This window comes from Carya illinoinensis, chromosome 3, assembly GCF_018687715.1.
Source record: "Carya illinoinensis cultivar Pawnee chromosome 3, C.illinoinensisPawnee_v1, whole genome shotgun sequence".
NCBI lineage: Eukaryota > Viridiplantae > Streptophyta > Magnoliopsida > Fagales > Juglandaceae > Carya > Carya illinoinensis.
The window spans coordinates 25495051-25513334 of NC_056754.1; the positions used below are offsets into that span (position 1 = coordinate 25495051).

Here is an 18284-nt window from a genome sequence, read left to right on the forward strand (position 1 = left end):
TTATCAGTCTTTGGTGCATGCAGGATAATCGACATCGAGGACTTGTAGTATTCATTCCTTATGGTCAAAGTAAACACCGACTTTGGAATAAAATTAATACACGAAATTAAATCAAATGAGAAATCTGGTGGAAATAGAGTCCTGTGCTGCCAAACTCATGAGATCTTCATGATCTTTCAATACTTTTGCAAGTACGTAGTAACTATATTTGGAAGGCATGGATATCTCCTTTTTCGATCGATATATGCAAAACGTGAGTTCTGATCGGAAAGATTTTCACCAGCTTAAGTTAACAAGATATATTATATATTTTTGGTAGGTGTAGGTTGATAATCTTTTCTTGCCAGCTTACGATAGAGAAGATTACGTACGTACAAGATCAGGTTTAAAGTTTTTGGCAATGAGTTCAGCTTTCTTACGATCTACGGCCTACGATAAATAAAAAGATAGAATATATATAAAATTATTTAAGCTATATATTTTTATATATATAGAACCTTTAAATGCGGGGGATAAATAACTTTGGAGGAAATTGTCTTTGAAATTAATTGTATTAATGTGGACCTATGATTAAAGTCCAACAGTTCATGAGAGAGTTGACAAAAGGTCGAATTCATTATTCAACATTGGAATATGCCCCAAGCTACATATATATATATATATATATATATATATGAGTTTTGTTACATATAAGTAAAGTTGCGTACTAATTTATTTACTAATATTGATTCCTTCATATTCAAAATTTAAATTAACACTATTTTCAATAAAATCTACTTTTTAACCAATCACATTAGATTAGTGTACATATTAGAATATAATTGTACTTGCAACTAAATTTTTCCTATATATATATTAACCTATATATATATTGCTTTAAGAAACGTGAAAATTGTTTATAGTTTTTGGGTACTAATTAAAATATAAGAGATCAGGAAGCTTTGCTAGAGAGAACACGCGATTAAAGTCGTTACTAACAAACTTAATTGTTATTATTTAGTTGTATTTGTATATATTGAAAGTAATCTGGTTTTTTATTTTATTTTATAGAAATTATTCAAAGTAGGAATGTGGTTAAGGTAAGGTACTGATCCATGGAAGCTGTTATCCGGTTTCAACTATTATTGTAAAGAAATTAACCGTCCAATTAATGTTCCTCAAAGTTGTTATTAATTAATTTGCATGTGTTTGAACAAGTTGTACGTTGTCATGTCAAGTCACTTTTTTTTTTAAATACTATATTCAAGGTTGGCCATAGGTAATCAACTAGCTACTAATTAGCTTTAATTGACATGCATGCATTGTCGGATGCTTGCCATATTGTGACTGCGCGAAGTTGAAGTTCTATGTGATCCACCTAATTGGAGTTGATTAATTAGCAGCTTATTGTGATCGATCTTGGTGTTTAGGTTTGAGGTTAATTGGATTACCCAAAGGAAACCTATATATATATATATATATATATAAGATAATATTGATTTTGATTATTATACTATTATTGTTCTTTTCATGGATTAAAAAACGTATTATAACCCTAATTTCTTTATCTTTACTGGAAAAACGAAATCACAGCAGAAACAAGGCCCCGTTAGTTACGTTAATTTCAAGGACCAAAACGAGACAAATTAACTTAGTAAACACAAAGTGATCTTTACATTATATTGGTCATGCACTTGTCAATTATTGCAAGAGATCATTGTCCAATGGAAAGGTACGTTGTCATTAATATTTCTCTTTTCTTGCCAATATATATCGATTATTCACTATAATATTATATTTGTGCTTTGTTTTTTCATTCATTCAATTTTTTTAATGCTATATATATCTATTCTATTATAATAAGTAGTTATCTAATTGTGAATATCAAATTTTGTATTTTTTTGTTAACTTTTTTTGTTTTTCCGTTAAGTCATGTTTTACCAAAAGGCCCATAAAACAGCTTGACCATTTGATATGTAGCTCCATTATAGAATTTAATGAATGATCATGTTTTACAAAAGGTCTTTTATAAGACTCTTGACCATTTGACATATAGCTCCCTTATAGAATTTAATGAATAATCATGTTTTACCAAAAAGTCCTTAATAGCCCTGTAACGTGCATGAATTAATGTCTCTTTTTCATGTCATTTTTGTTTTGACAGTGTATTCATTTTCCTTTTTTTTTTTTCGTTTCAATTGTTTTAAATAAAAAAATTAAAATAACTTTACTCTTGAGAACAAAAACGCTTTAGATTATTTTTATTGTAAAATTCAACTTTAAGTAAATTTAACTAATTATAAAATACTTAAAACACTCAATATATAATATTAATTATTAATTTAATTAGAATATAATTATTATTAATATTAATATTTAATATTATTAATTTGATTAGAATATAATTATTATTAATATTTTAATCAGTAGAACTATAAAATGTGATAAAAATAAAAATTAAAAAAAATTCTTAAATTAATAATATGTTATTATTATATAGAGAGTAAATAGATAATCCAATATGAATGCCAACAAATACTCATTTTGTTGAAATTTAAATTTTTTTCTTGATTTTTTGCCTTTCTTTAACCTTATATTTTATTTTCCTAAATAAATAAGTTACTAACTTTTTCACTTTTTTTTTTATTTAAATCATTTATATATCAAATACATGTTGGGGCTAATGCACCCGGGACCGTTTCCTATATGTATATGTATGTGTATATATATATATATACACTTATTAATTTAAGGGCTCTTTTTATAAACGTAATAATTTTATAAAATTTTTTACAGAGAATAAATATTATTTGGAGGGCCGGAGGCCATACCTTCTTCCTCTAGGGGGCTTAGGCGACCACCTAATTTAGATAGCTAGTGGAAGAGCCGACCTTTACTGAGCAAATAATTAATCCAGTTAACACTATCTGCTTTTTTGTTTTTTTTTTTTAAAATCCATTTTTAATATATATATACTATTATTGGCTGGAAATATTAATTTTAGGGTACATTGATGCTTCTAGTAGCAGAAACTACACTTCAGTCCTAATTAATTGAAATAGACACCCGACATCGTTTGATTGGTGCCTTGAGAGAAACATTAATAGCTGGGGTTAACCCTCCAACCAGAAGCAGTTGCACATACCCTTCGTTGTTTGACTTTGTACTCATAAACATCTCAACCACACAATAGAAGGATCTTCGATTTTAATGTATGAAGACCGAGACATCTCACTTGCTAATGTTCATTTGTTTTGCATAATGTTTGATGAATTCTTGTCAAAGCTCGTGCATGCGTACGTACGTGACGTTGATAATTATGGCCAGGAGTCGGTGATTGACCTCGACCCACAAAGTCAGACAATTTATACGTGGTTGATATTGCAACATGCATGGCAGATGGACAGTGTTGGCTCGTGTGTATTAATCTAAGCTCCTGTTCCAAGAAGCTAGATGCATGGGTCACCGGCATGCAGTATGCAGACTGCAAGTTATAATGCACCATGCACCATGTGAGACTCTGAGTTTTCACCAGCTGCCTGCATGAATGAATGATTGATTGAATTTTAGGCAAGTACCGGCCTTCATGTGCTGGGGACAATCGATCGATATCAGTCACAATTAATCATGGTCAATTAATATTAAGTGCAGAAATTTATGTTGCTTTTAGTAATTCCTTTCCTAATTTTCAGACGGGCGAATTTGATCCACATCATCTTTGCCGCGATATCATTAAATTTCACGACAAGAAGTAGATTATATAGTTTTCTTTGGTTATTTTTTTTCCTCCTAAGCAATATATAATTACATATTAATATTATCAACAAAGGGTTAGATATATATCTGATAGTGCATTACAAGCTGAAATTTCTTATTTATTATTAGTTATTTTCTATGTATTAAAATGATTATTTTTTGTCAAAATAATTATATTCTCGTCACAAATAATTATTTTCTTGATAAATAACTCGTTATAAATATTTATTTTTCTTTGTAGTTGTAAAAAAAACCAGCTTGTTGATGTGCAAGTATATATATATATATATATAAAAGAAGAAGGATCATGTTAAAGAATAAGACAAAACATTCATGTCCCAAAGTTTTGGTTGATTAGATCAAGAAAAGGATAATTACAAGGGCGGTTATTCATGTCAGCTGTCCAAAAGATTGTGAATCATTTTATTAATTTTGTCCTCTCGCAACAGAAGGGCATGCACTTTTGTAAGTTGTTTTGGAGAACTTATATAAAGATAAAACTTGCAAGTAAATGGACTCATATAGGGAAAGTAGTAGGAGATCAGGTTGGCGGGAAGGGCGATCGGACCGATTGGAACTTTGTTATAATAAGTTATATCAAAACATGACAATATGCATCCATGTAAGATCCACGTGCAGCGGTGGAGGATAATCAAATGTGGAAGATGATCTCGAATCAAAGAAGCCATCGATCAAAACGGTCATGTACGTATAACGTAGCAGTACTACGTGGTGTTATGGAGAACAAAGAGTACGTTGTGAGACACACACTTGTTCAAAATCCAAACTGTTGCACTCATTTTATAAATCGACAGACCGAGAGTTCAGCGGCTCTAGAAAAACAAAAAAAAGAAAAAAAGAAAAAAAAAGAATAAAGAAAAATGAAAAAGAAAATAAGGCGTAATTAAACCTGGGAGGAAAATTGGGAAGGGAAAAGTGCTTTCCTCTCTGGCAAGTGACAGCTTTTGAGAGAGCTAGGTTTGGTGAGTAGATGTACCTTTTAGTTCTTTTTGGCCGGAGCTTTAGCTTGACTTTAATGTTAGTACTTACTGATCTATAAGAAAAATATTGATTTTTATTCTAAATTTTACTATTCATAATTACGATAACTGACATGACAAAGTAATAAGTCATTGTGCTTTTAGGCCTCGTACGTGTATGTAGAATGAGATAAAGATTTGAAATTTATAAATAATAATAAAATAATTTGTGAATAATAATAAGATAATCTGAATTGTATATTTTTTAAATTTTGAGAAAAGAGAAAAAAATAAAATAAAAATATTATAAAGTTAATTATTATTATAATATTATTTTTGTTTGGTGATTTAAAAAATTGAATTGTTTTTTATTTGTGGTTTGAAAGTTTGGAAAAATTATAATGATTAGTTTAAAAATTTTATATTTGAATTAGGAAATTGCTAGTGGAGCCCCTCAATGTTACTGTATTTTAATTTTTTTAATTTAATTTGTATTACTTAATAGTTAAGGAATTGATTATTAATAAAATAATTTATTATTTTTATTTTTTTCTTAATGATTAAGGATGTTAAAAAAATACTTACAAAAAAATAATAGAAAAATTAATCAGTACGTTGTGCTAGCCGTATGCCCAGCAGTAAGTACTGGGTGGCTCACTAGCACTGTCCTTTGAATTATAGATGAGATGAAAATTTTGGAATGAGATCCATTTTCAAATAAATCCTAAACTAGGAAATTATATTGAAAATAACAAACACACTCACTCTGAATAGGCTCAAATGATCTTGATGTATAAGTAAACTAGGAACAGTATAAAATATTTTAATTTTGCGCAATTCGATATATAGTCTATGTGACAAATATTATATATGGTGGTAAACTTTTAACTATTTAATTTAAATTAATTGATGATTAACGTTTATAAAAATAAAATTATTTCTTTTAAAAAAATTTGAGTCCTGTATCATCATGTCGATCGTTTCTTGTTGATCTTATGGTTAAAATAGAAATACTGCATTCAGTTATGGTGTATTGCTATAAATTGCAACTGCCAGCAAATCCCTCTATCAAAATTAGTTGTTTTCTTTCAAAATTACAAAAATATTTTTCTAAGAGCCAACTTGGCTTTATTATCAATGGAAAAAACCTAAAAGAATTAACTTCTAATCTCTTCTTAATCTCAGAGATGCACCAATACTCACAAATCAAGCTAGCAATCCTGTAATCCAAGGTAGAGTCTTCGAAGTTCAAGATGTGCATGTGCATATATAGGACAACAGGGTAGCTGTAAGTCGGACCATATTGTGACCATGTTGTGCAAAGAATTCGACAATTCTTCATTGTACTGGTACTAGATGGTACATTAATCACTTTCCATGCATGGCCCCTGATCATCATGTTTAAGCAATAGTACTAACCATGGCATCTAGGTTTTAAATGTTTGTATATGACTGACAGATTATATATATATATATATATATATATATAAGTTGAACTCCTCTTTCCCCCTCAACTAATTAAGCAAATATTGAAGTTCGAGTTGAATGAAAACAAGGAAATCTATGCACAATTTATTTAATGATTCGTGCAAGAAGGAAGTTCTTAAGATTTTTTAATTGTAGAAAATTTATGGTTTACGTTTTACTAGAGATTAGGGAGAACTCATATAACACATTTTTTTTCTCTCTCTCATTTTAACTCTTTGGATAGAGGCCGTAGGGAGGGGCTGGAGGAGGAAGGGACAAGTACCGCACTTCCAGTGAGAGGTATTCCTCAACTCATGATCAAACCGATCCCATGCATGATGGTCGAAATCGATGCATGGAGGGCAACAATAGAGGTAGAGAGGGGTGGAAGAAGGGACAACCCCATGACTTCCCATGAGGTGAAAGGTATTCCTCGACTCGTAATCAAACCGGCCCCATGGATGATGGTCAAAATCGATGGAGGGAAACAGCCATCCCATTCCTCCATGGAGATAGGATTTGTTTTCTGGATTTGTTTGTTTTTTTGTTTGGGTTATTCACATGCCAAAGGCATGTTTATTTGAGTGAGGTCCATACCAATAATTTATTTCAATAATTTGATGAAAATAATTACGAACAAACATGATAGATGTCCTACATTCGACTCGAACCTAAATTGGGGTAAGCACAAAAGGATTTTACTTGATGTTAATTTTCTATCATTCTCAAGTTAATTCACTTCCAACAGTAGTGTAAAAGAAAAGCCTTAATTAAAAGCCAGATGGCCCCTAAGATTTTAAGGTCTCAAAAGCTTTCTGCTTCACTCTTGAATGTGCATATATAGACAACAAGTGTGAAATCTAACCATAATTTTTAAAGAATTCGGCAAAACTTTTGTAGTGTTGCACTTGGCAGACACATTGATGAGATCATGGGGTGCAAAGTAATTTAGTGCTGTTTTCTGTTTTTCTTTTTCTTTTCTTCTCTTTTCTTTTCTTTTCGTGCTTATAACACCATTTCTCCTTTTATACTTGTTTTACTTTATCATGGTAGTTGATTTTCCTTTCAAAGTCATTGAATTTAGGGTAGAGAAGTAGGTCAAATAAATATGAACCCAAAACACATGGCCGGGCCCTCATGTGGAATGGCAAGGTTTAGGGTAAGTGTATTGATGGTAGGGCCTCTTTATCTTTATTGCAAGAACTTGCGAAAGGGAACCTCATACAGCTCATCTTAAGACGTGACATTTGTACGTCCGTTGAGTTGTTCCGTTCTCAAGTTAATAAGTAAATTAGATTTATAAGATTTAAATTTAAAATTTATTTTTTAAATCAAATTATACTATATAAATATTTACTATATATATTTTAAGCAACGACTTGAATATATAATTTTTTGATATTAAATTATATGTACATTGCCTTTATGAGGACAACATTAAATATTATAGGTCCCACATAATGCGTTCACTTCTTCATAGAATTGAATTATCCATGGAGAAGCAGTTGCAGCTTTAAAGGCTTCAATACTTTGTATTGAATTGGGATTACATAAGATATATAATTATGGAAGGAGATGCTTTGACAATTGTTAATGCAATCAATAGAGTTAAAATACAATGGAGCTCGGGGTGTGCAACCGGGGTCCCTTTTTTTTAGGTCCAGTGTGGAACCCGATAATTCGGATGAATTCAGGCAATTATCCACCTATATTGAACTTGGGCGGATGAATTCGGACGATTATTTGAATGAATTTGTAATCAGATCTTATTTTAAAAAAATGTAAAATAATTATTTTTCAAATCTTAAAATAAAAAACTTGATAAAAATATCATAAAAATGATTTTTTTTTAATGTCGAAGTATCATTAATTATATTTGTTATTAATTTTGAAATTAAAAAAATTAAAAAAAAAAAAAAAAGTGGAGGCCGTGGCCACCATCATGAATTAAAGGTCTCTTGATGGCTACCACCTTAGAATGACATTCAGTGGGTACTGATGACTACTGCATCTTTTCTAGTTTCTAAAATTTTAAGTTAGTCTCCTCTCTTTTTCCAAGTTTTTTTGTTTTTTGTTGTTGACTTATAATTTTTTAAAAGATAAACATGAGTATGCATTTAATTTTGGACTTATCCGGATATCACTCTAATTTTTTTTAGACTTATCCAGACAGATAACCATCCGATTTTTAAAATTCTGATCCAGTTCTACACCCCTAGCTCGATAGGCATAATTATTAGAGATGTCAAGCAACTGCTTATTCATATAGAGTCTTGGTCTGTTAGAGAGGTTCCTAGGAGGTTAAACAATGTAGCACGTGTATTCTTTTGGAGGCTTATCCTCCTTTATTCAATCTTTGATATAAATTGAATAAAGGAAGTCTTTAATTTTCTCTAAACTAGAAAGAGAGAGAAAAAAAAAAAAAAAAAACTGGAGAGGATCCGTCTATTCAAATTTGAGACATGAATAACTCCCACTCCATAGATTTTAAGCATTGCGTTTCGGAAATTTGATGTGTTGGAAGATAATTAGAAAATGTTAAGCATAAATAAAAGATGTAGCTTGCTTAATTGGTAATGCTTCTAGATATTATATTAAAGGGATACATATTTATAGAATTTATTTATCGAAAGTGATTGATCAAAATAATTATTTTATATTAAAAAAAGTGAGGCAACTAATTAAATTAATAGAGTGTATAAAAAATATGTAAAAATAAATATATATAATTTTTTTATAAATTCATATGCCCAATTGATCAAAAGATTAAACAAAAGGTACGTGTGTATTGACAATTTAACAAATAAGAAAAAGGGGAGAGAAATAAAACGTAAAATCTGTTGTCAACATTTGCCACCTAAATTGTGGGACCTTAATTTATAGAAATTGATGCACGCAATATTTGTGTCAATTTGGGGGCTTTTTATCTAAAATTTAGATATTGAAATGTGATGGGATAATTTTAGATAAAAATTAAAAATTAAATAAAATATTTTTAAAATATTATTTTTTAATATTATTATTATTTTAAAATTTAAAAAATTTAAATTATTTATTATATTTTTTGTAAAAATTTAAAAAAATTATAATGATAAAATAAAATAAGATAAAACTATTTCTGTATTTAAAGTGAGCCTTATATTGGTGCTGGGCATGCATGGCATGGATTCCGGTGGGGGGGGGAGAATTGCAATAGTTCCTGAATCATGGCAATTAATTTGAATACATAAATGTCATATATATATATATATATATATATATATTTTTATATATATATATATCCACTTATAGTTTTAAAAATTAGAAAAAATATGTACAAAAACATATAATTGGTGCACTTTACCCATTTCTTCGGGTTCACTCTATATTTCATGTTGTTGGCTACTTCACTAGATTAGATTTACGCCTATTTCGGTTATAATTTACATTTCACCAGAAAATGTTGAAATTTCTTGTCAACATTTATTCAACTTTTTCAAATTATCTTAATTTCATATAATCATTATAATTATTCCAAACTCTTATATAAAATATAATAAACAATTTAATTTTTTTAAAATTTTAAAATAAAAATAATATTAAAATATCATATTATAACAATATTTTATTTTATTTACAATAAAAATCTATTCTCATTTGAACTACATAACCAAATGAGACAAATAGCAATTGTCTTGGACACTCATGCAAAATTTTATTAAATGTATGTGTTTTTTAAATAATAATGCTAGATATAATTTTAGAGTTTGTAAGTTCAGTGCAATTCATTAAAAAAGTAAAATTCATTAAAAAATTATTTTTTTTAATGTGAATCTCAAATATGCCTCATTTCTTTTTTTAAAAAATGTTTGTGCTAAAATTATATACCCTAAAAGTATATAAGTAATTAAAAAATACTAACTATATTTAAAAAAAATAAAAATTTCACATATCTAATATAGTAAAAATTATAAAATTATAAAATATTTAACAAAATAAATATAAATTATAAATAAAATTGTAAATAGTGATCGAATTCATTATCCAAGGAAAATATGGGATATAAATCCTCTTTCCATTAATGAAAGTAGTTGGCTATAATGAAAAATTATATTTCTAGTCATAATTGTATAAATGTTATATAATTATTTAAATAAAATAAATATATATGAGATTTATATAAAAAAATTAATTTTTTAATAATAAATATTATATTTTTTTAAAACGATTAGACCTTACTTGTATATTTCTTGTAGAGAAATACTACACATCATCCTATACCACACACTTTATATATTAAAATATTATTTTTTCTTTTTTTATTTTATTTTATTCTTATTAAATTAATTAAATTATTTTATTTATCATCCATACACTACATATTTATTATAAAAAAATAAAAAAAAATTAAGATAAATATGATATGTAAAGTGTGAGAATGACAAATAGATTTTTCCTTTCTTGTATATATCATTTTTAAGCTGTAATAAGTCTTATCACCCACGAGGAAGCAAGCAAACGATTGGTCAAACAAATTAGGAGGGCCCCACACTTGATTGCGTATATTATCTCAAGTTCAAGCCCTACAAATCTGCGGGCAATTTGGCTGTTGCGTTTTCAGAGAGAGAGAGAGACCAAGGATGAAACTGTCAAACTGATATATCTGTCTTTGCTTCCATGTTTGAAAAGAGAATAGCCAAACGAGATAACACACGTTTTACGCGGTCGCGTTGTCTATTTCCCGGTACTCTTATCTGTTACGTTCACGCGGTTCGCCATTTGCCAAAACCCCCTTTCCTTGCCCTCACAGCTACAACAGTTTGTAGTATATTAAAAAAAATATTAATTCAATTTTTAATGAATGTTTATGGTTTTTAGTCCTTGTTTGAATTTAGACTCAACTGAAATTTATTTAAGTCAGTTTAATTTTAAGTTAAGTTTAATATTTAAATACCTAACTCTTAAACTATTAATTTATCTCAATTCAAAATTTCTTTACGCGTAAAATTCACAATATTTTTCAATTTAATATTTTTTTTAACATGTGGGACCTATAAATTTTTAACCTTTTATTAATTTATTTAAACTCATTTTAACATCTAAATACATTTTTAATGAGTCCTACAAAATTGAGACATTCATCTCAATTTACTACTATTTATAAAGAACTCAATTTATTTTAACTTAACTTAACATCCAAACCACATCTTACTATTTATCTCTTCTACTGTTCATTTCCTATTCTAAACGCTATTCAATTTTCATGTTCCATTTATTGTTGTTGACATTAATTTAGATCACTTGATATTATTATCACTAATGGGTCCAGATATCCTATTTTATAATTTATTTATTCGAAATTTAAACCTTTAAAAATTATGATTGGAGAGATGAGAGACATAAAATAGTTTTGTTTTCAGAATATGTAAAATATATTCATGTGAAGAGTTTTGCTGTGAATATATATTTTCTTTGTGAAGTATTTATTTGACATTGTTATAACTTAAGTCGTAATGTTGTTTGTTTGGGACCCAAGCAAAAAGCCGAAAGGCGTGGATAAGATTTTAATAGTGGGATTACTCGCAGTTGAATCTTAAATATTCTTCAGTGGATGAAGAATTCAAACATCATACGTGCTATTTTTCTGTACAAGCCATTAAAGCAGTCCTTTTTTTTTTTTTTTAATCGTAAAAAACAAAAATAGCAACAAAAAGTCAGAGGAATTACTGGAAGAGTATAGAGAAAAAAAAAAAAAAAAATTAGAATTTTACAAACCTACAAAGTACCTTTCAAAGGGGAGACCCCATGAGAGGGACAGGCGAGTCTCATAAATGATAAATCTGGTAATCTGGTGCCTTATTATTGTCGGTTTATCATAGTTTCTCTCTCTGTTCTCTGCATAATCGCTCTTTCTAGAACCCAGACCTTCGTTCCGAATTTGATATTTGTGTTTCTTTCTTTCTCGGTGCCTTTGTTTTTGGCTCTGCTGCTCTTTCCCGAGAAGTTCGATTCTCTTTTCATTTTCCGTTACAAAATACTTTAGATTCATGCGTTAGTACTCGGACAACCCACCAATCTTTTATTCCAGAAAACATGGGTTTGTGTTAGCAGAGATCAACTCAAATTGTCTCCCCCAAACTTCGTCTCATTTTTCCCATGCTTACTTGGGCTTTCTTTTCCTTCAAAATCTGCCAAATTCAGACATCTTTTTCTTTGAATCCATGAGCTTTGCTTTCTGGGTTTGATTTAGCTTGAAGAGTTAACGTTGAATCGTCTTGACCTTCAGCCATCAGCTTTTTCCTTGAATTTTGAACAAAGCAGAGCTTGAGTTTTCTTGAAGGTTAGTGAAAAAGATAAAAGCTCAGTGAGTGGAAGAGGAAGGGAAAGAACGGTTTGTTTCTTACTGTTTATCTGTCAGAAAAAGACTCGCTGGAATTTGAGTTCTCCGGTGTACGGAAAGGTCGTGGAATTTGGCAACATTGACAACGAAGCTCTCTGCTGAAGAGAGAGAAGGAGACTCAAAGATTCAGTTCCCGTGAAGTTTGCTGTTAAAACGTCAAAAAATAGATGTCCTTTTAGATAAATTTTGCATTGTCCATTCTCTACAGCTCGCTCGCTCTCTCCCTCTCTCTCTAAAAGGGAAATCAAAATCCGATAAATTCTCTATCCCGCTCTCTCTCATTTCTCTCTCTGCCTCTCCTCAGTTTCTCTCTCTGTTTTCTGGGCTTCCGCCGTTTGCAGGGTTAGGAGAGAGAAGTGAAACCCTCTCTCTCTGTGTGTTTTTCTTGGTCTCTGTCTCTCTCTAAAGTGCCTCGAAAACCATGATCTGTGATAAAATGTCAATGCAATCAAATCTTGACTGTTTCCTCCATTGCACAACTCCTGTGGTACAATCCCAGTTTCTTCCCAAGGTTTGTCCAATTATGTTTTTCTTGTTTAATCATTATTTTCCTTCGACTGCTCAGTTCTCCCGGAGGTCGTCGAGTAATCAGATTCATTTCCATTTATAATGTTATATATGTAATCGTTTTTCTCTTGGTTTCAGACTGAGGTTAGAAACCTAAATCGCCTATGGCATCCATGGGAGAGAGAAACAGTTGAATATTTCACCTTAGGAGATCTTTGGAATTGTTATGATGAATGGAGTGCATATGGGGCCGGAGTTCCGATCGTGTTGAACAACGGCGAGACCTTAGTTCAGTACTACGTGCCTTACCTGTCTGCAATCCAAATTTTCACAAGCAATTCATCTGTAAACACTTTGAGGTATAAGCTAGATAATCTTTATTTGCAATCTTTGTTTTGTTTTTTGGTTTTCTATCTTCCTAGAGATGGAATTATACGAATTAACTTTGCAAGTCAAGGTCGCCTCATTAAATCGACTGTGATGGAATATGCAAATGTTGGATTTGATTAGGTCTAATGCTCTTCAATGACTTGGAAAATTGAAAACTTGGGAACCTAATATGCAATAATGGTTTTGTTGAATAATTGGGTAATTGGCGGTGGAAATCTTCCATTAGTTGTAGAGTTGAAATTTTAAAGGACCCATATGGGTTAGTTTTTTGATTTGGTCTTTAATGTGCTTTTTAAATTCTTGCTGGGACAATCTTACCTGTGAAGTGCTGTAATTATATTGTTTACTACAAGATTAATCGATCGTAATATTGTACTTGTATTTTTAAGTGGCCGTTTTTGACCCAGCAATATATATATATATTTTTGTTATTAGACCAAGTAATTTTAACAATAAGGTTGAATGAGATTTTCAGGGAAGAGACCGAGTCAGGATACTGTGAGACAAGGGAATTCTTCAGTGATTCGTGCAGCGAAGAGAGCGAGAGTGAGAAGTTATGGAGATGGGATGGATGCTCCTCAGAGGATGGAGGGTCTGAGCAAGAGAATCTTTGTCATCTGAATGATAGATTGGGCTACCGTTATTTCCAGTACTTTGAGAGATCAACTCCTTATGGCAGAGTTCCTCTAATGGATAAGGTATTCGGTCAGTTAATGTTACTCTTGTGCAAACCTTACTTTGCCTTTCTATAATGTTATGTACTATATTAGCACAGTTTTTCTATCCTTCTGTTTTTCTTTATGGTTAATAAGACTGCTCGAGCATAGGAATGATGAGAACATTTGCGCATTTTTGAGAATCATAGGAAATCTATTCATGATAGGCATCTAATAAAGATAGAATGAAACTTTTGAATTGAATATGATATAGGATTTTCTTTTTGTGTGTGTGTGTGTTACTACTCTGTCCTCTCTCTCTCTCTCTCTCTCTCTCTCTCTCTCTCTCACATCTTTTAGAATATTTATCATTCTTCATGAGCATATATACATGACTTTGATCTATCGTTTGTCCTCCTTTAACCGTACCATTTGGAAGAAGAATACAAGGTTTGAGTTTTTAAATTTCTGGATGATTATAATTTATGACCGTTGAACTCATTAATTCCTTTGGTCTCCTTATCCTATGAAAGGATGTAGATTCCTTTTTTCTTTATACGTATGAAAGGATGCAGATTCCTTAGAACTTATTTGCTCCGAACTTTCAGATTAATGGATTAGCTCAAAGATACCCTGGCTTGATGTCATTGAGAAGTGTGGATCTTTCCCCAGCTAGCTGGATGGCAGTTGCTTGGTCTGTCTGTCTGTCTCTCTCTCTACTGTATATAAACTTATAATTTTAAAATAAAAGAAGCATTAAGAAGTGTTTATATTTTACTTTGGGCAATCACTTTTATGTCTCAGCAGTCTCCAATAGTATTTGTATAGGCTATTACTACTATGTTAAGAGTAACAATAAATTATCATTTCCACAACCATTAGCTTGGTTTGTTTGATATTAAACCAACATATAAGATGATAAAAAGTTCTGATAATTATGATTTTCAGGTATCCAATTTATCACATTCCCATGGGAAGAACTATAAAAGATTTGTCCACATGCTTCCTCACTTACCACACGCTTTCATCTTCATTTCAAGGTTAGTCTCTACGTCCAACTCAGTTTGTGTGAGGAGTTTGTGCCGTGTCAATGAATTCTTATTGTTGTTAAGAGTTGTTTGAATGAACTTTTGTTTCGCCTTTATTATTTGCATTCTTAGAAAGTTACATAAGCGAACAATCTTTGCTTACAAAAGAAGCATTGGGGATTTATATTTGTATGTAGATATGGACCTCGAAGATGACCTTGAGCGTGACGAAAGGAAGAGAAAGGAAGGGGAGGGCATCTCTCTTCCTCCATTTGGTTTGGCCACTTACAAGATGCAGGGAAACGTGTGGGTCTCGGGAAATTGTGGCCGGGACCAGGAGAGACTAGTGTCGCTTTTGAGCGTGGCAGATTCATGGCTAAAGCAATTGAGGGTCCAGCACCATGACTTCAACTACTTTTCAGGGATCAGACATGGCTAAAGACCACTACTTTTTCACATAATCAATCCACTTGAAAGCTATTGACCATAAAAGTCCTCTTTTTGGATCTTTGGTTTTGTACTGTTGATTTGAGTTACAGGCCTCGAGTGTTAGGGTAGTGGATGATACTTGTCGTCGTTGAACTTCATGGTTAGTTACTCGGGTTGGTATTCTGTAATATTTCATCGAATGATAACTTGAGGGTTGAGTTATTAGGCGCTTTGTGTAGAGGAAAGAGTGGGGTCTGACTGATCGAGAGAGAGAGAGAGGAGTGGCTCTTCATCTATCAACTTTTTATGGATTCTCTATAATACATACTTTTGACCATAACAGACATTTTGATTCATTTCCTTCATATCTCATTAGTTAAAACCATTAAAATTATCACATTATTAGCTTTGGATTGTTTTTTTTAATTGTTCTTTTAATATTCTTTCGGACAGGTGTACTAATTTACTTAATTTTACCTATTATTTAAAATTAAACTTAAAAACAAGGAAGGAAAATGGGTTATTCGTGGAGAGGAAAAAGACAATGGAACGTTAGAAATATATCGATGGCGTAAAATGAAAATTACCCCTTTTTATGGGCAGAGAGATATCGACCACAAACTCACCACTCTTCTTGTTTAATGAAGTAAATTGGGCATAGAGATATTTCATTTTACCTTTTACGTCATTTAAGTTTATTTCCAAAAGCCATCTATAAACACTTTTGGCCCCTAAAACACGAAAGCGAGGGTTGACATTCTGCATGCCATATCAATGGGCGGGCGGGTGGGCTCTTGTTTGAATTTCTTGCACTTGCAAGGCTGCTAGCTACTTTGTAACTTGTTAGGTTTTAATGTTCTGGAATTAACGCTTATCTTTATAATGAGTAGGCCTTTGATGTTCAGTGCTTGGTAGAAAAATGCCGGAAAACTCATCGAAATGCATTCTGTTTCGTGACAGCTTTTCATTTTACTTCATCATAAAGTCAAAGCATTTACAATCTGTTTTGGGATTTGATGAGACAGAAAGTAGGGGAACTAGAGATTGGATTGATGACGCAGTAGGAATTGTGGCAGCTTGCTTACGAAAATCTTTGTGCTAATCATAAAAGAAAACGGTAGTCCAAATGTCAAAGTCCTAAGGAAAAGTATGGAAAGCTTATCTGAATCGGCAAGGCATGATGTGCGCACTCCATGAATGACACACTTTATTAGGCTTGGTTTCCATCATGGCACGTATGCTTATATGTATATATATATTTTCCCACTAATCTCAGTTAGCTCCATTTCGGGGATTTCACCGACGCTCTCTTTGACAACTACTGGTGTACTAACACGGTAGAAGAGTCGAGCTGTCGATATCCTGATCACAAGGTACGACACTAGACAAAATGGTGCCATTTTTTCAAGGGTGCAACCCATGGAGTTCCCATTAGTATATTTTGTATGTTTATATATATATATTTCATATTTTTAAATTTTTTTAGAAAAATAAAAAAATTAAGAATATTATTAAAAAATATTTTATTAATTACTAAGTAAAAAAATATAAAATTTCAGTAGGAGCCTCTAGATGGAAGAGTGACCGGTGCAAAACTGCAAGTGCACAGTATCGTAGTTTTATAGTAAAGTAATAAGTAGAGTATCGTCCTCAGGGATTGGTACCTTACTCTTGCCAAATACCAAAATTATACTAATCTCAATTTTATCTAGAGGAATCGCTAAGGTTTTTGTAGTTGCAAATAAACTTAGATCAACTCAAAGAGAAATAAGCAAAGAAAATAAAACTGACTTTCAAAGATCAAATTCAATGGGGAAGAAAACTTCTAGGAAATCGATTTCACCATAATTCTTCACTATACTTTTCTCATCCAGCTAATTTAACTTAAACCTCTTTTGTCTATTAGCAAATCTCTAATTCATCCAAAAGCCTCTTTCGATAGTCAATTGGAAGTGATTCTAGTTTATCAATTCACACAAGAGTATGCAAATTAAATAATCAAGAACGCAATAAGACCAATGATTTAATTACTACACAGGTTCATACAAGTCTTTCGATCTCTATACTTACCTATGCTGAAATATCCAAGATCTACCCTATGATTCCCTCTTTCGATAGCAAATCACAAGATTAATAATTATCTAATCAATGGCCAGTTAATTAGAAGCATTAAACTCAGAATAAATCAGATAAACAAAGAGAGAATTGCATTAAATTAGCATGGACAAACAAGCATAGTTCGGAAATAGGTTACATCGTTTTCCTAGAATAAAGAAAATTTAGCTCATGCTAGAAATGGAATTCAACATAAACAAATTCACCATAATTGTTCTGAGAAGATGGGAAGAAGAAAATAAACACTGAAAAATCCTCCTTGCAGCCTCAACTCGTCGTCAAAAGCTCAAGGGAACGATTCAACGCTTTTCTCCCGTCCGTGCTCGTGTATGAATCCAACGTACGTGCAATAAATTGGAATTCCGTCTCCAAAACAAATGATTTGAATCCCTCTAGCTATGTTTTTCTCTTCCAAAGAGTATTCTCCAGTCAAAACTCGCGGCTCTAGAGTGAAAAATGGCTTTTATATGGTCCCACGGCGGAAAACCTAAAATCTGTCAAAATATGATGTTCGCTCGAGCGGGGTGTCGAGCGCGCGTCGAGCGTTCGACTCTGCTTGATTTCGCTCGAGCGTCCTATCGAGCGCACATCGAGCGTT

At 31.4% G+C, this 18284-nt stretch overlaps 1 protein-coding gene across 1 annotated transcript; it reads left to right on the plus strand.

Annotated features, from left to right (window-relative positions):
- Positions 1-12005: 12005 nt before the first annotated feature.
- LOC122303954 lies at positions 12006-15911 on the plus strand. The gene is made up of 6 exons (XM_043115949.1): positions 12006-13072; positions 13207-13427; positions 13934-14156; positions 14723-14808; positions 15063-15154; positions 15340-15911. Exons 1-6 carry the CDS (start codon positions 12983-12985, stop codon positions 15579-15581), a joined length of 954 nt encoding a protein of 317 aa, XP_042971883.1. The 5' UTR covers positions 12006-12982; the 3' UTR covers positions 15582-15911.
- Positions 15912-18284: the final 2373 nt, after the last annotated feature.

Excerpts from the sequence above, each read along its gene's own strand:
- LOC122303954 (XM_043115949.1), top strand. The coding sequence starts at position 12,983 with ATGATCTGTGATAAAATGTCAATGCAATCAAATCTTGACTGTTTCCTC. Across the intron at positions 14,157-14,722 it reads GAGTTCCTCTAATGGATAAG|ATTAATGGATTAGCTCAAAG; the intron begins GTATTCGGTCAG and ends CCGAACTTTCAG. Across the intron at positions 14,809-15,062 it reads AGCTGGATGGCAGTTGCTTG|GTATCCAATTTATCACATTC; the intron begins GTCTGTCTGTCT and ends TATGATTTTCAG.